The 12,790-nt window shown below is 45.3% G+C and overlaps 1 protein-coding gene and 1 long non-coding RNA gene across 2 annotated transcripts in view; one reads left to right on the forward strand and one right to left on the reverse strand.

The window, feature by feature from the left end:
• Positions 1-12,576, reverse strand: part of LOC311308204 (uncharacterized protein) — a gene marked incomplete at its 3' end in the record, with an annotated part of 205,907 nt that extends 193,331 nt beyond the window's left edge. The window contains exons 1-3 of the mRNA XM_084437142.1: positions 12,494-12,576; positions 11,973-12,074; positions 1,938-2,038 (exon numbers count right to left, since the gene is read on the reverse strand). Of these exons, the coding sequence (XP_084293268.1) occupies positions 1,938-1,998 (61 nt within the window). The 5' untranslated portion in view covers positions 1,999-2,038; positions 11,973-12,074; positions 12,494-12,576. The remainder of the gene's footprint in view (positions 1-1,937; positions 2,039-11,972; positions 12,075-12,493) is intronic.
• On the forward strand, positions 1,033-2,846 carry LOC311308205. Its single transcript, XR_014630417.1, has 4 exons — positions 1,033-1,096; positions 1,278-1,416; positions 1,948-2,290; positions 2,567-2,846. It is a non-coding gene; the product is annotated as an uncharacterized lncRNA (long non-coding RNA).
• Positions 12,577-12,790: the final 214 nt, after the last annotated feature.

Below are 12,790 nucleotides of genomic sequence, written 5' to 3' on the forward strand. Positions count from 1 at the left end.
AGATATTGGCACCCAAAACATTTTACAATTTAGCTTAGCTAACGTTGACAGAATAGGAAAACAGACTTGTTTTGTTTTTTTAAATAAACTGACCACATTTCAGTGTTGCCAGATCGGAAATGTTGAAGTAGGCCTATCGTACCAGAAGCTTAAAATTATCGTATTTTGAGGTAAATTAACGTATGTGAGTCATAACTAAGATTAATAGGCGTAAAGGTGTAATTTCTAAAACACGTAGGCTATTTATTGAGACAAACAACTTTTTTAGCCTCATATAACCATTCTCACAAGCTCATACAATATTTGAGGTATTTGTGGCTATTTGTGGTAACATGAACCTGAAACATGGAGACCATCATTTCACTGATCGCGAAGTAATGAGCTAGATCGACATTTGACTCAAATTTCTTTACAATGGAAGTGGACAGGGACAGGAAAAAGTGAAAATGTGCAGCCTTTTCCGAGACAGGAAGCTCATTATTTAATCTTTGGTCTGCTATTTGCAAAGTAAACAGAATGTTGAAACAACAATTACATTTGAACGAGAACTATTTTGCTGACCGCACTACCACTGTGAACCTCCGCTCTGTTTACACTGTAGAGACGACACAGCCCTCTGTGGGGCGGAGGTTCAGTATATCCTGATCTTGTGGGGACTTGGGAAATTAATGACTGAAGTGATTACAACTGTCACAAAATGATCAAATTATCGCACATTATGGGATTTTTTTCATTATTGATTGTACAGAGGGAAAAATTATCGTACAAATACGATAATTATCGCACATCTGGCAACACTGCCACATAATTTGGGAAGCTGTATGGTTACTTTCTCGCCTGAAAAAAACATAAAACATAATCAAGTGAGGATATTAACAGTCAAAACTACTACCGGGGTCTGTCTGTCAGTAGCTCTGGACTGTCTGCCTCACAGTCGAATAAATTTGAACTTTGAGCTCAGTGCTGAGTGGCTATTTTGAGTGATGTGCGACGGGTCGTGATTACACATAGTTGGGCGGCACCACTCTCCACACAGGAAAACAATGGTAGCAGAGCCCTTTTACCGCTGATCTTGTCTGGAGACCTTTACATGAATGTATGTATTCTTCTTTTTCTTTTTTCTTTTTAATGAGCGGAAAGACACACATTGTTTCTTTGACATCATGAAAATATATTGTCATGTTTCGTCTTATTCTCAACATTTATGTTATAACACAATGAAGACTAAACACCATAATTCACAAAAGCCCTTTCAACCTACTTCTACTCCTTTGCAGCATCTATCTCTTCCTCACTCCGCCCCTATCCAGGGATTTGAGGTCCAAACATGTGCTCCGGATCTCCATTACCAGCCTATGAGGATTCATCGTTCAAAGAAATCCCCAGACCCTTGTCTGAATAACCCACGAAGCCGAGGTATTGAATGCCTCATGCACACTCCATATACTACTGTATACTGATCTTCAAGAGTTTGACTGTTGTGGCAGAGTAGGATTGAGATGTACAGTATTATTAATTTGGGGCTTAATATGATAAAGGCTCTGATGTGGCTTATCATACCAAGTGTTAATTAAACGTGCAGTATTTTGAAGGGACACAGTAGGCAAGTATTAATGGGATTTACTGATACCTTAATAGTATGTTATATAAAGTCTTTATTCAGAGGTGTTTCACAAATTACTGAAGATTGGGAATAATCATGAATGGAAGATATTGTCTTTAAAGAATAGATACAAATGTACAGTTTTTGTGTGGATGTAGAAACACGATTGTAAGTGCTGCCCAGATAGCAAGCGGATCTGGGCCATATACAGGCCAGATCTGGCCCTTGTGCCTTAGTTCCGGCCCATATATGGCCCAGAATTATTACACATCCGCTTGCTATCTGGGTGGAAAAAGTTTAATCTACAGGATGAAAGACGACAACTGATACTTACGAACACACAGGTCAGCGTTCTCATAGAAGCCTGGGCAGCACTGAGAGCGGCGTCTGTACATCGTCCTCACTCCTCTCTGGTATGCTGTCTTGTAGCTGATCCTGCGCGCGCACACACACACACACACACACACACACACACACACACACACACACACACACACGCAGGTGGAAACGGGTGTTATCCAGTACCAGTTTGTCCTTGAGGACTGTAGAAGTGCTGATGTGTGGTCCCATCTGCTTGTCTCCCCTCCCTGCGCTGCTCTCTGAGGCTCAGCCGCCATGTCTGGGGCAGCTGGGAACCCCCTGGAGGGCCGTCCACCTGGCCTTGGCTCCCTGTTATAACTCACTCTTGTATGGCTCTCTCTCATGCATTATCATTATAACCCTGCACTGTCCTTTACCATGTCCAGCTCTAGTCTACTACAATCTAGAAGTGTAACACAATCAGTTTACAATACTTTGAAGTATTAATACAGTTTGAAGTAATACAAGTGTTGAATATGGTTGATTTTCAGAGAAATGCCTTTAAATATGATCTTGTTAGCTATTTCCTAATTATGATGATTGACCTCTGAGTATGGCTGTCGCCTTGAGTTTTCGGTAAGCAACGGTGTCCCTCTTCCATAGACATATGAGATAAAGACATTCCATGGCTGGTACACTCTGGGCCAAACACCATTGTTGTGGTTAGAGATAAAGGCCTGGGCGCCGAGGCGGCGTTGGTTAATGGGACAAAACAAGGCCACAGAAGAGACCAGAGAAACAGTCTTATCGGAGAAGAGACGAGGGAGGAGGGGACACTCAAACCACATAAGAACGTTGCAACGAGACCAATGCTTTGATTTGGGTCCAGACAGCATACAGAGAGGTCAACTGTACATTAGGCCATGCCATCGTCTTTTGTATGTCAAACCTTCTGTAATAAACCGCTTTTGCTGAGGCTCAAATCCAGTGTTGGAGAGATTTATTTGGAATACACCTGAAAAGGAGACATTGTACTGTGTGGTATTGTGTGAGATTGGAGCCGTCTTTTATTGAAATTAAAACACAACGCAGAGCTGAAATAAGGACAATAATAAAAGACAACGAAAGTCATCAATTGGTGCCGTGTGACCCGGATCGGACATCGAACCCTGAGAAAGTCCAAGACTGGTCGTCAGCCAAAGCAGACAGCTACAGCCACGGGAGACGCCTGGCAGTCATGCTGTGACCTGAACGACCCCGGACAGACAATCAGACCCAACTGGGTGAGTGGGTTCGATATCCCGATCATAAAGAACAAATCAGTAAATCTCAACTATACCACACATAGTCTCTCAACACGTAAAACAAAACCAGTGCTGGATGTAAATGTATGTCTATGTGTAGCTACATGTCTTATGTTAGTAATGCCAAGGTATCTGCCAAGGTGCGTGCATTGTTTTGTTATGTGAAGTAGACCACTTCTCTATGTGTAACCTTTAAGGACAGCCTGTGATAGACAGGGAATTGCCTTAAAGTAGACCAGCAGGATATTGGACATCCTGGGGTACCTACTCACATGAAATACTGTGAACAGGTGTATGAGGCCCTTAAGACTTTCTTAAGGAAGACCAGCAGGGTTATCACCCTGGGGTTGCCCGCCCACGCGAGAGATCAGTGGAGGGTATTTCACTTCTAAGGATTGCGCAGTCCTTGAGAAGGCCCCCGTGAAAGACTGGGGTTTTGGATGAGTTTGTGATGTATGTGTATTGTCACACATGGATTCTAGATGTACATGTATATATACACAGTCTAGGGAAGCGGTTTGGTTAGGTCACTGTGATAAAATCATACTGTGTGAACCAAGACCTTATCTGCTCCAGCGGAGTGCTGGAGCCGTTCCTTCTCGCTCCCGACTCAGCCCCTCCCCTACACAGCCACAGAGCCAGACTACAGTCAGCCAGTCGCTTGACTATCAGCGAGAGCAGAGTATGCTTAGGGAGGGGAGTCGGAGGAGGAGGTAGAACACCGTAAATGACGGTCCGAGGTCTGTCTCATCTTACCAAAGTGAGTCTGTTCATCGGCAGTGGGAGGGGCTGACAATGCCGTCAGATGAGGACAGAAATGACGGTGAGTTGAGGTTAAAGGAGGAGCCCGAGTTTTCCGCCCCCTCCTCACAAGCTCAGGAGAGAGAGGAGGGATCGTACTGTAGATGTAACACTCCCACCAGCTGTTTCGAACTGGCGCCCCCTACGACCGGGGGGTGTTACTGTCAGTGCAGATGACAATCTAGAATGCTGGTCGGCTAGTGTAAAATATCCATGCGATGTAGGTGATGTGAACATGGCTCAGGCCAGTCACCCGTTGGTCGGTGACATTCTAACTAAAGCAATCACCACCAAGGTCAAGAGAGTACAGGAGAAAGCCAGAGCTCCACAGATCCCATTCAGAGCTAGGGATGACAAACGAGAACGCTGTCATCTTTGTGGGAGCAGAAGCTCAGAGAACAGCTTTCACCCTCACACGGCTCCCCTATTATTCAGAAGCTGATGCCGCTCCATGTCCGAGGCTGCCATGTTACAAAAACCAGAAGGCCTGTGTGTAACAAACACCTTGGACGGAAGCCAAAACATGTAGAGTTCCTCCTTGATGCGAGAGGGGGGGGGGTGGCTACCGTCACTCCTCATCGCTGTCTGGATGGAACCGACACCATGGTGAGAGAGCAAGGCAGGCATGCATTGGTGAAGGGGGCCTATTTTGGGTGAGAAAAAAACAGGCCATTCCTGCTGGAATGGGGATATGTGTCTCTCACGACCTTTGTGTGTGTGGGACCGGTAGGATTACCCCTACTGGGCCTTGATGTGTTAACAAATAGATTCATCCCCTCAGTTCCCACAAGGGAAAGTTAAATGGAGTCGGAGTTGGGTAAACAAACCTGACTTAGCAGAGTTGCCAATCTGGGCAAAACACAGAAGTGATAGAAGGTTTCCGAAGAAACTCACAGGGCCTCCAACAGCCCAGCGTGGCCTGTGTTGAAACCTTCAGGTGAATGGCGCCTCTGTGTGAACTACAGAGTGGCCAATGAGTATAGGGATAAGATAGAGCCCCTGGTGGAGACCCGTCCACCATGTTCAGTGCCTTGAAACCTGAACGCCAATTGGGTTTCAGTCATCAACATGACACAAGGCTTAGCGTCCCTCTTGCAGAAGAGGTGCAACCAGGGACAGCTTTCAATATTGATGGAGATCAATATCAGTTCACTTGAACGCCAATTGGGTTTACACAACTTCCCAAACACCTATCATCAGGCGTTGCGTAATCACCTACACAAAATGTCTCCCATCACTTTCCACTTAAAGGGCAAGACTGCAAACATCCATGTAGTCAGTCGGTATGCACATGGCATGACTTTGGAGAGCTTTGGAAACAGAGAGGTTTCCTGTCAGCATTTAGGGACGCCCATTAAGAATGGAGAGTTGGTTAGCGAGCTCATGGAGGCCATCAGCCTTCCAAAAGGTGACAGTGATTAAGGTCAAAGGACACTCTCATGGAGTTTGAGTCGAGGTAACACTCTGGTTGACCAAGCAGCAGAACAGGCAGCTCGTGACAGAGAGACCATACAAGCGCATTTGTCCTCAGCCCAACCTGCACCCCCGTATCAGATTGATACTGTCACTGACCACAAGGTGATGCAGGCAGAGACTGAGAGGGGGGAGGTGTGGACATGGATGGAGAATGGGGCAGAAATGGACTCAGACGAGCGTGGCGGCAAGGTCAGAAATTGGTTGCACCACAACGGTTGCTCCCTTATCTGGCAACAGATTCACTTCACTGTTCTTATCATCCTCAGAGTAGTGGACTCAGACTGAAAGAATGAACCGTGTCATCAAGGGGAGACTCACAAAGTCATCAGGAGGGCGTGATTTGGCCCGACGCTTTGAGTCTCGTGCTTTGCTCCATTCGAGCAACACAATCAGGAGATGGGCCTTAGCCCTTTCGAGGTCATCTGTGGCAGGCAGATGTTCATCTCACTAGTGAGGTGTTGAGTGGTTACTGTGAGTAATTGAGCATGGCTGTGGCCAGGGCCCACAAACAGGTGCTGGCAGTATGGAGCGAGATCCCCAAGGGGGGGACAGGCTCTAATCCCAGGCCAGTACGTAATGATAATGGGGTTTTCAAAGAAGAGAAATTAGATGCAAAGTGGGATGGACCTTATCAGACCTGGCTCATCACCCACACAACAGTTGAGGTAGTAGGGAAACCCAACTGGATTCATGCCAGTCAATGCAGGAGGTTGCACCACCAGACACAGATTAGACTGAGTACACCTCAAAGCAAACAAACCCTTGTAGTATTGAATTGGATAAATTGCAGAGCCAACCACTCCAGACTTAAAAACATCGGGGTAGAATAGCGTCCAGGCTTAGCACCCCAAAACTAGGGACAGTCGTGGCAGCTGTTGTTCGAGCAGAGTCCTTGAGCTAAAGAACTGTACGGTTAGTACAGGGGCCGACTCAGGATGAAGACGACAAATTAGAGAATTACGACGTAATGCTCTATACCTGTGCTCACTGCTCGGATGACTGTAGCGCTGCTAAAGGGACAGGAGAATGGGTGCTAAGACCGCAGGCAGGCTTAGAACGGACCTTCCCGGAAGGTCACAGTCTGGAGTGGGGGGGGGGGCTCTTCTAGAAAATAGGATAATGGAACTAAGGATTTTGCAAAACAATAACCTCTAGATCTGGTCTGAGTGAGAGAGAGAGTGAGAGAGAGAGTGAGAGATATGCTATCACAATCAGAGTTGTGGAATGAATGAATGATGAAGTTTTCTTGTGTTTTTCTGTGCTAACAGGTGGAGTTGGAGAGAAGGACTTCCAGGTTGACTTGGGACACGGTGATCAACGTGTGCTGGAGCTCAACAGGGAAGACTAAACTACTCCGGGTGGAGACGTCAACAGACCAAGACGGGACATTTGAACTTTCACACCACACAATAACATCCACATCTTCCATTCACAGCTTGCTGGTCAGGGGAAGGACGTGGAGGGTGTAGGTTATTGTCATTCTGTGAATAAAAAGTCCAGGTTGCACTTGAGATATACTCATTAAAATGGAGACATGGGTATTGGGACGTGTATGTTGCTAAAAAGGTTCTATATCTGCGCCGGGGACACTCTGATTTTGAGTAATTTGCCTCAAATGGCACACCCCTTTAACTCTACTTTAATGCTACGATACATCAACTGTTCCAGGGAAGTAGCAGACGCTGAATTAGAAAGAGGGATTGTTCAGATGATGGTTAGATTCCACTCTGGAGGGACCTACAGAGAACGTGGGGTTAGGACCGCAAAAGTGGGCTCAGACCAGTTCACTAGTGTATCTTCTGCAGAAAACCCAGAGCTGTTTTTGTCTACAGAGAGAGAGGGGAGCAGTGGATGTGGGGCACAGCCAGTGTCTGCATACTAGGCTTTGTACTGCTCCGAAATGTGGTAGATGGAACTTGCGCACCCTAGGGGGGTCTACTGGGTTTGGGGGAAGACGGTCATACCAAGGAACTGGACGGGTTCCTGTTTGTTTGGGGTTACCTTGCCAGGGGTGGTTACCCATCAGGATTGCTGGGAAGATCAGCGGTAGAGGTTGTTGAAGGGATAGGGGGAGAAAGACCGATTAAAAACATCCTGAAATCCGCCGTACTAGGAGAGAGACTAGGGCGGGGGTTGTGGACGGCCTACTCACTCAACATGGGGTCTAGAAAGATTTCTTTTTCGCACCTAGCGTGGGGGTCGAATTATTAGTGACGGACATTGAGAAACTTACAGTGGCATTTGGGACGTTGTCCAACAGAACAACTGATGCTTAGGGTTTGATTAATGATGAGATGTCTAGCATGCGGAAGGCAGTGTAAGAAATTAAGGCGGACATGCTGTTTCACCATTGCGGATAATCAACTCCCGTTGCAGAATCAGATTGAACAAATCAGAGCCATGACTAATTCGCTACACATAGGCGAGGTGTCTTATTTCACAGATCTGTTTGGTTGGTTGCAGGGCAATCCGCTCATATCTTTCTTACGGCAGCTAGCGACACTTGTTTACACATCTTGCTGTATCCTTAGCAGGGCATGTTCCGCAGGGAGGTCACGTTTGCACGTCAGTAGACTGGAGATGAGATCCAGGGCCCACAGGTTTTCTGTAAGAATGTTCGAAGGGACACGTGACGCTATGCTATGTAGGGCGTACCTGTATGGATGTAAGGTTCATACATGAATTAACCTAATGGATAGTTATGTTGTTTTCCTTTGAAATTCTAATCCTGCTAGGGGAAACAATGATTGGGATATTATGTAACTGTTCATCTGTTTATCTTAAGCACGCTGTTCTGTTCAGTTATTCTTTTTCTTTCTGCATAATGGCTGTTCAGGTTTAGGTTTTGGAAGTCAACATTTCTCTTGATCATTATGATTTTGCGTGTTCACGTATAATCTTAGGAGGGATTGTTGAATATGGTTGATTTTCAGAGAAATGCCTTTTAATATGATCCTGTTAGCTATTTCCTAATTATGATGATTGACCTCTGAGTAGGGCTGTCGGCTTGAGTTTTCGGTAAGCAACGGTGTCCCTCCATAGACTTCCATAGACTTATGAGATAAAGACATTCCATGGCTGGTACACTCTGTGCCAAACACCATTGTTGTGGTTAGAGATAAAGGCCTGGGCGCCGAGGCGGCGTAGGTTAACGTGTCAAAACAAGGCCACAGAAGAGACCAGAGAGACAGTCTTATCGGAGAAGAGACAAGGGAGGGGGGACACTCAAACCACATAAGAACGTTGCAACGAGACCAATGCTTTGATTTGGGTCCAGACAGCATACAGAGAGGTCAACTGTACATTAGGCCATGCCATCGTCTTTTGTATGTCAAACCTTCTGTAATAAACCGCTTTTGCTGAGGCTCAAATCCCATGTTGGAGAGATTCATTTGGAATACACCTGAAAAGGAGACACTGGACTGTGTGGTATTGTGTGAGATTGGGGCCGTCTTTTATTGAAATTAAAACACAACGCAGAGCTGAAATAAGGACAATAATAAAAGACAACGAAAGTCATCACAAGTACTGTACTTTTTCAAGCGTGCCTTATTACCACTTCACAATGCCATAATGTGAGCAAATCATAGTACCATTTCAGTTATCACTTCTGTCACTAATGACATAAGCTCGGCATTAGACAACAGGAAACACTATGCTACCCTCTTTGTAGAGCTCTCAAAAACATTTGATACAGTCGATCACCAGCTGCTTTAAAATAGACTATCTAGTATTGGTTTGAATAGAGATACTTGTGACTGGTTTCAGGATTATCTGTCGTCAAGGTGTCAGTGTGTGAAATCTGGTAACATTCAATCTTATTTCCTATCTCTAGCTAAAGGTGTGCCCCAAGGATCAGTGTTGGGTCCTGTCCTTTTCACCATCTATATTAATGATGCTGTCTCTACACTAACTGGCTGTCATGTTCATTTATATGCTGATGATACAGTTGTCTACTGTATTGCAGATACTGTTCAGGAAGCCATTGACAACCTGCAGCTTGCTTTTAATGTACTACAAAAAGCTCTCAACAATCTTAAACTAGTCCTAAATCCTAAATCTTAGTTTATGTTGTTCTCTAGAGTCAGGATTATTGATGATGATAGCCCCATCTTCCAATGGCTAATGGCTTGCATATTCAGAGAGTCGCAGAGTAAAAAAATCTTGGTTTGTGATTGGATGATAAACTCTTTCAAGTTTCATGTAGATAATCTAGCCTCTAAGCTGTGTCAGAAAATTGGCTTCAGCATGTCTACCACTCCACCTTAAGATTTATTACGGGTGATTGATATGACACTCACCACTGTGTTCTTCATCATAAGGTGGGCTGGCCATCTCTTTCTCTAATGCCGGGCTCACACTACAGGATTTTTGGGCCGATTTCTCCCCGATTCAGCCCTCCCGACAATCGGAGGAGAAATCTGGTCTGGAACGTTGGTCGGTACCGATGTTCGGCCCAGATGAATTTCACTCTGCGCTTCACTGGGAACCAGTGAAGGGAGGAGAGGACAGGAGAAATGTGTTCCCTCATCTTAGTGCCTGTCACCAGCTGTGGATGGTCTTCATCGGGGCAGTCCCGATAATAACAAACATGTTTGATATTTAAGATTATTACGTCACTACTTTACAAGCGAGTGTAATGGTGCGTTCGTTTATAACTGGGAGGTGGCAAATTTGCTACTTGCTACTAAGAATGATTAAATAAAACGCTGCATGAACTCGCAATTCCTTGTTGCAAATTTCGGATGTTTCTCAGCCCCCAGTTGACGGCTGACGTCAATCCAAAATGGCTGCAAATATGATAAATGGTAAGTAAAAATATTATTGAAACACAATTGTGTGAATTGAAAAGACAATGTTCAACTTTCTAATGCAGTAGTTACTAAAACCTATTGTTATTAGCCGTTCAGTGTCTTTTCAACGGTGAAATCGTCTAGCTAACCTTACAGGCAATCTTTAGGCTAACGCGTTAGCTAGCTAGGTAACGTATCTAGGTAATGACGTCATTTAAAGCACACAGGTCGGAGGTACAGGTAGGTATTTTGTCACTTGCAACTTGCCACCTCTGACCACAAACGAACGCACCATAAGAGAGAGAGAGAGACCAGTGGTTTGTTGCTCCTGCGGGCACGATAAGATCCTGAAGTGTGTGATGAGACATTATTTTCAAATCTTGTCGTGTGTGCATATTTGAGATTCACGAGAATGCGTGATGCAACCCGAGTTCGAAATCGGTTAGGATTTTAAATATCCTGTAGTGTGAGCCCGGCATAAGGGGTAACTATCACTGGTATCTGTTTATTTTCAAAGCCATTATTGGTAAACTTCCACCATACATCTCGTCTGTTGGACTGGAGCCTTGGCACCTACCAGATCTGATGATGATCAGCTTGTTTTCAGGGTTCCTCGAGTGCATTCTGAACTTTGAAGGTACTTCCTTCAGTCACAAAGTTTAAACCCATGGCTCTAGACCTATGTACTTCAACCTGTAACTGTTTTAATGATTAATATTGTATATTGCATTTGTTTTGCTGATTTGTGTCTCTGTGTAAACTCGTCATCACTGTAAACGAGGGAAACCTCAGTGCTTCATGAGTATGCAGTAATGTGCCCTAAATACCTCTGTACAATAGCCTGGCTCTAGCCACTGAATAGCACACCCACTTTAATTTTCAAAATGCGATACAGGGTTTGGAAAGTTATTGTCCAGAATGATTTCTCGGTTGGAATTCCAACCAGGCCAATCAGCATCCTTTGAATGCGATGTCAAATGCTGTGATGGGTTAGGAGATGAACTTATGGCTGAGGACTCCCTCTTTGGCAACATCCATCTTGGAAAACAGCTGCAATGGGAGCTTGTTCAGACTAAATAATGAAGTGAAGTGAAATGAAATGGCAATTCAATCTGAGTGTCAGGATATCTGTACTATCTAATTTGTGTGCCGAAAAAAACCTAACCTTGTCCGAAAACCAGAAGCAAGTTATCTTCTTCTCCTTGATGAAAGCCTCTGCTCTCTGTCAAGGATGTCTGTGTGCTTCCCAACTTACAGCACATCAACAGCAGTGACTTATGACCCCCCCCCCCCCCCCCCCCCCGCCCCCCCACGTCCACCGAGGAGGTGAAGTGTAGACCATAAAACATTAATGCCATCATTAAACCCAGCATACAGTGGCCAGTGGTCCGAACGACCGCAAAGAGAAGAGACTTGGCACATCGCCGACGTACCTCCCACCGTCTGGTGTGTTGATGAGGGACTCAGGCTGTATGTAAAATTGTTAGCTTTGGCTGAAGAGTTGTTGACTTTGGGGCAAAGTAATCATGAAAGTCTTTTTTTTCCCCGGACGCTTTACGTTACGTGAAGAGGGGTACAACGCTTTGGCTGATGACTTAGTGCCATTGAGGCTGAGTGATATTAAATCTCAGACTCAATCTGCTTGACCTTGAGTGGATATAATAATATCAGTTGAAGTCATGGATCGTGCTGTACCTGTGTCTGGTGCACTTGAACCAGTTGAGGATGTCTGTGCAGCGTGTGTAGTAGACCTGGTCAAACGGGTGAGAGTAGGACTCCTGGACTGTCACGGCATAACTGAGGGGAGGACAAAGGAGGAGGACCCTTAAAAATGTGTTTGGGCATTGAAAACGTCACACATAGCATCAACACTGACATTCAGAAGCTTACGTACATCATAGAAAATCCGCCAGCTCATATTGATTACCACTTATGGAGCTCATTGATCTGTGATCCATCCGCCTGCTTCATCACTTCATGGCTCTACTCTACTGTCTACTCTACTACTCTACAGAGTGACATGAGGTCTCAAGATGAAATAGTGACATTGAAACAGCTTACAATTTACAACCTGTCCCAGGGAGTAAACCTTTCCCCTTTTACTTTTGATTATTGACTGGCTCCCTGTGTTGATTTGTGGAGACTAGTCCATTAGTCCACAGAGGAACCTTTGAATGGTAATAATTTCTCCCTGGCAGGGGGCATAATCTACTGACCTCTCCCAGTGGCTGCACACGTTGGGGTCATCTGGGTTGAGGGGCCATACCCCCCAGTTGAACCCCAGCAGGGAGAGCCACAGCACGGCCAAGGGGGAGCCCCCACCTGCCCCCATTCTCCACTTCTGCAGAGAGAGGGAGGAGAAAAGGAGAGAGAGAGATGAAGAGAGAGAGAAGAGATCCTGGTTTTAATGGATTTGCTGGATTGGTCTACTTCATTAGCTAACCTGTTGAAAGGAATACTGTGAGAGAAAGTGTATAGAGAGGTGAGGGAGGGAGGGAGAGGTGAGGGAGGGA

Source organism: Borostomias antarcticus (genome assembly GCF_949987555.1).
Source record: "Borostomias antarcticus genome assembly, chromosome: 4".
In the NCBI taxonomy this organism is placed as follows: Eukaryota; Metazoa; Chordata; class Actinopteri; order Stomiiformes; family Stomiidae; genus Borostomias; species Borostomias antarcticus.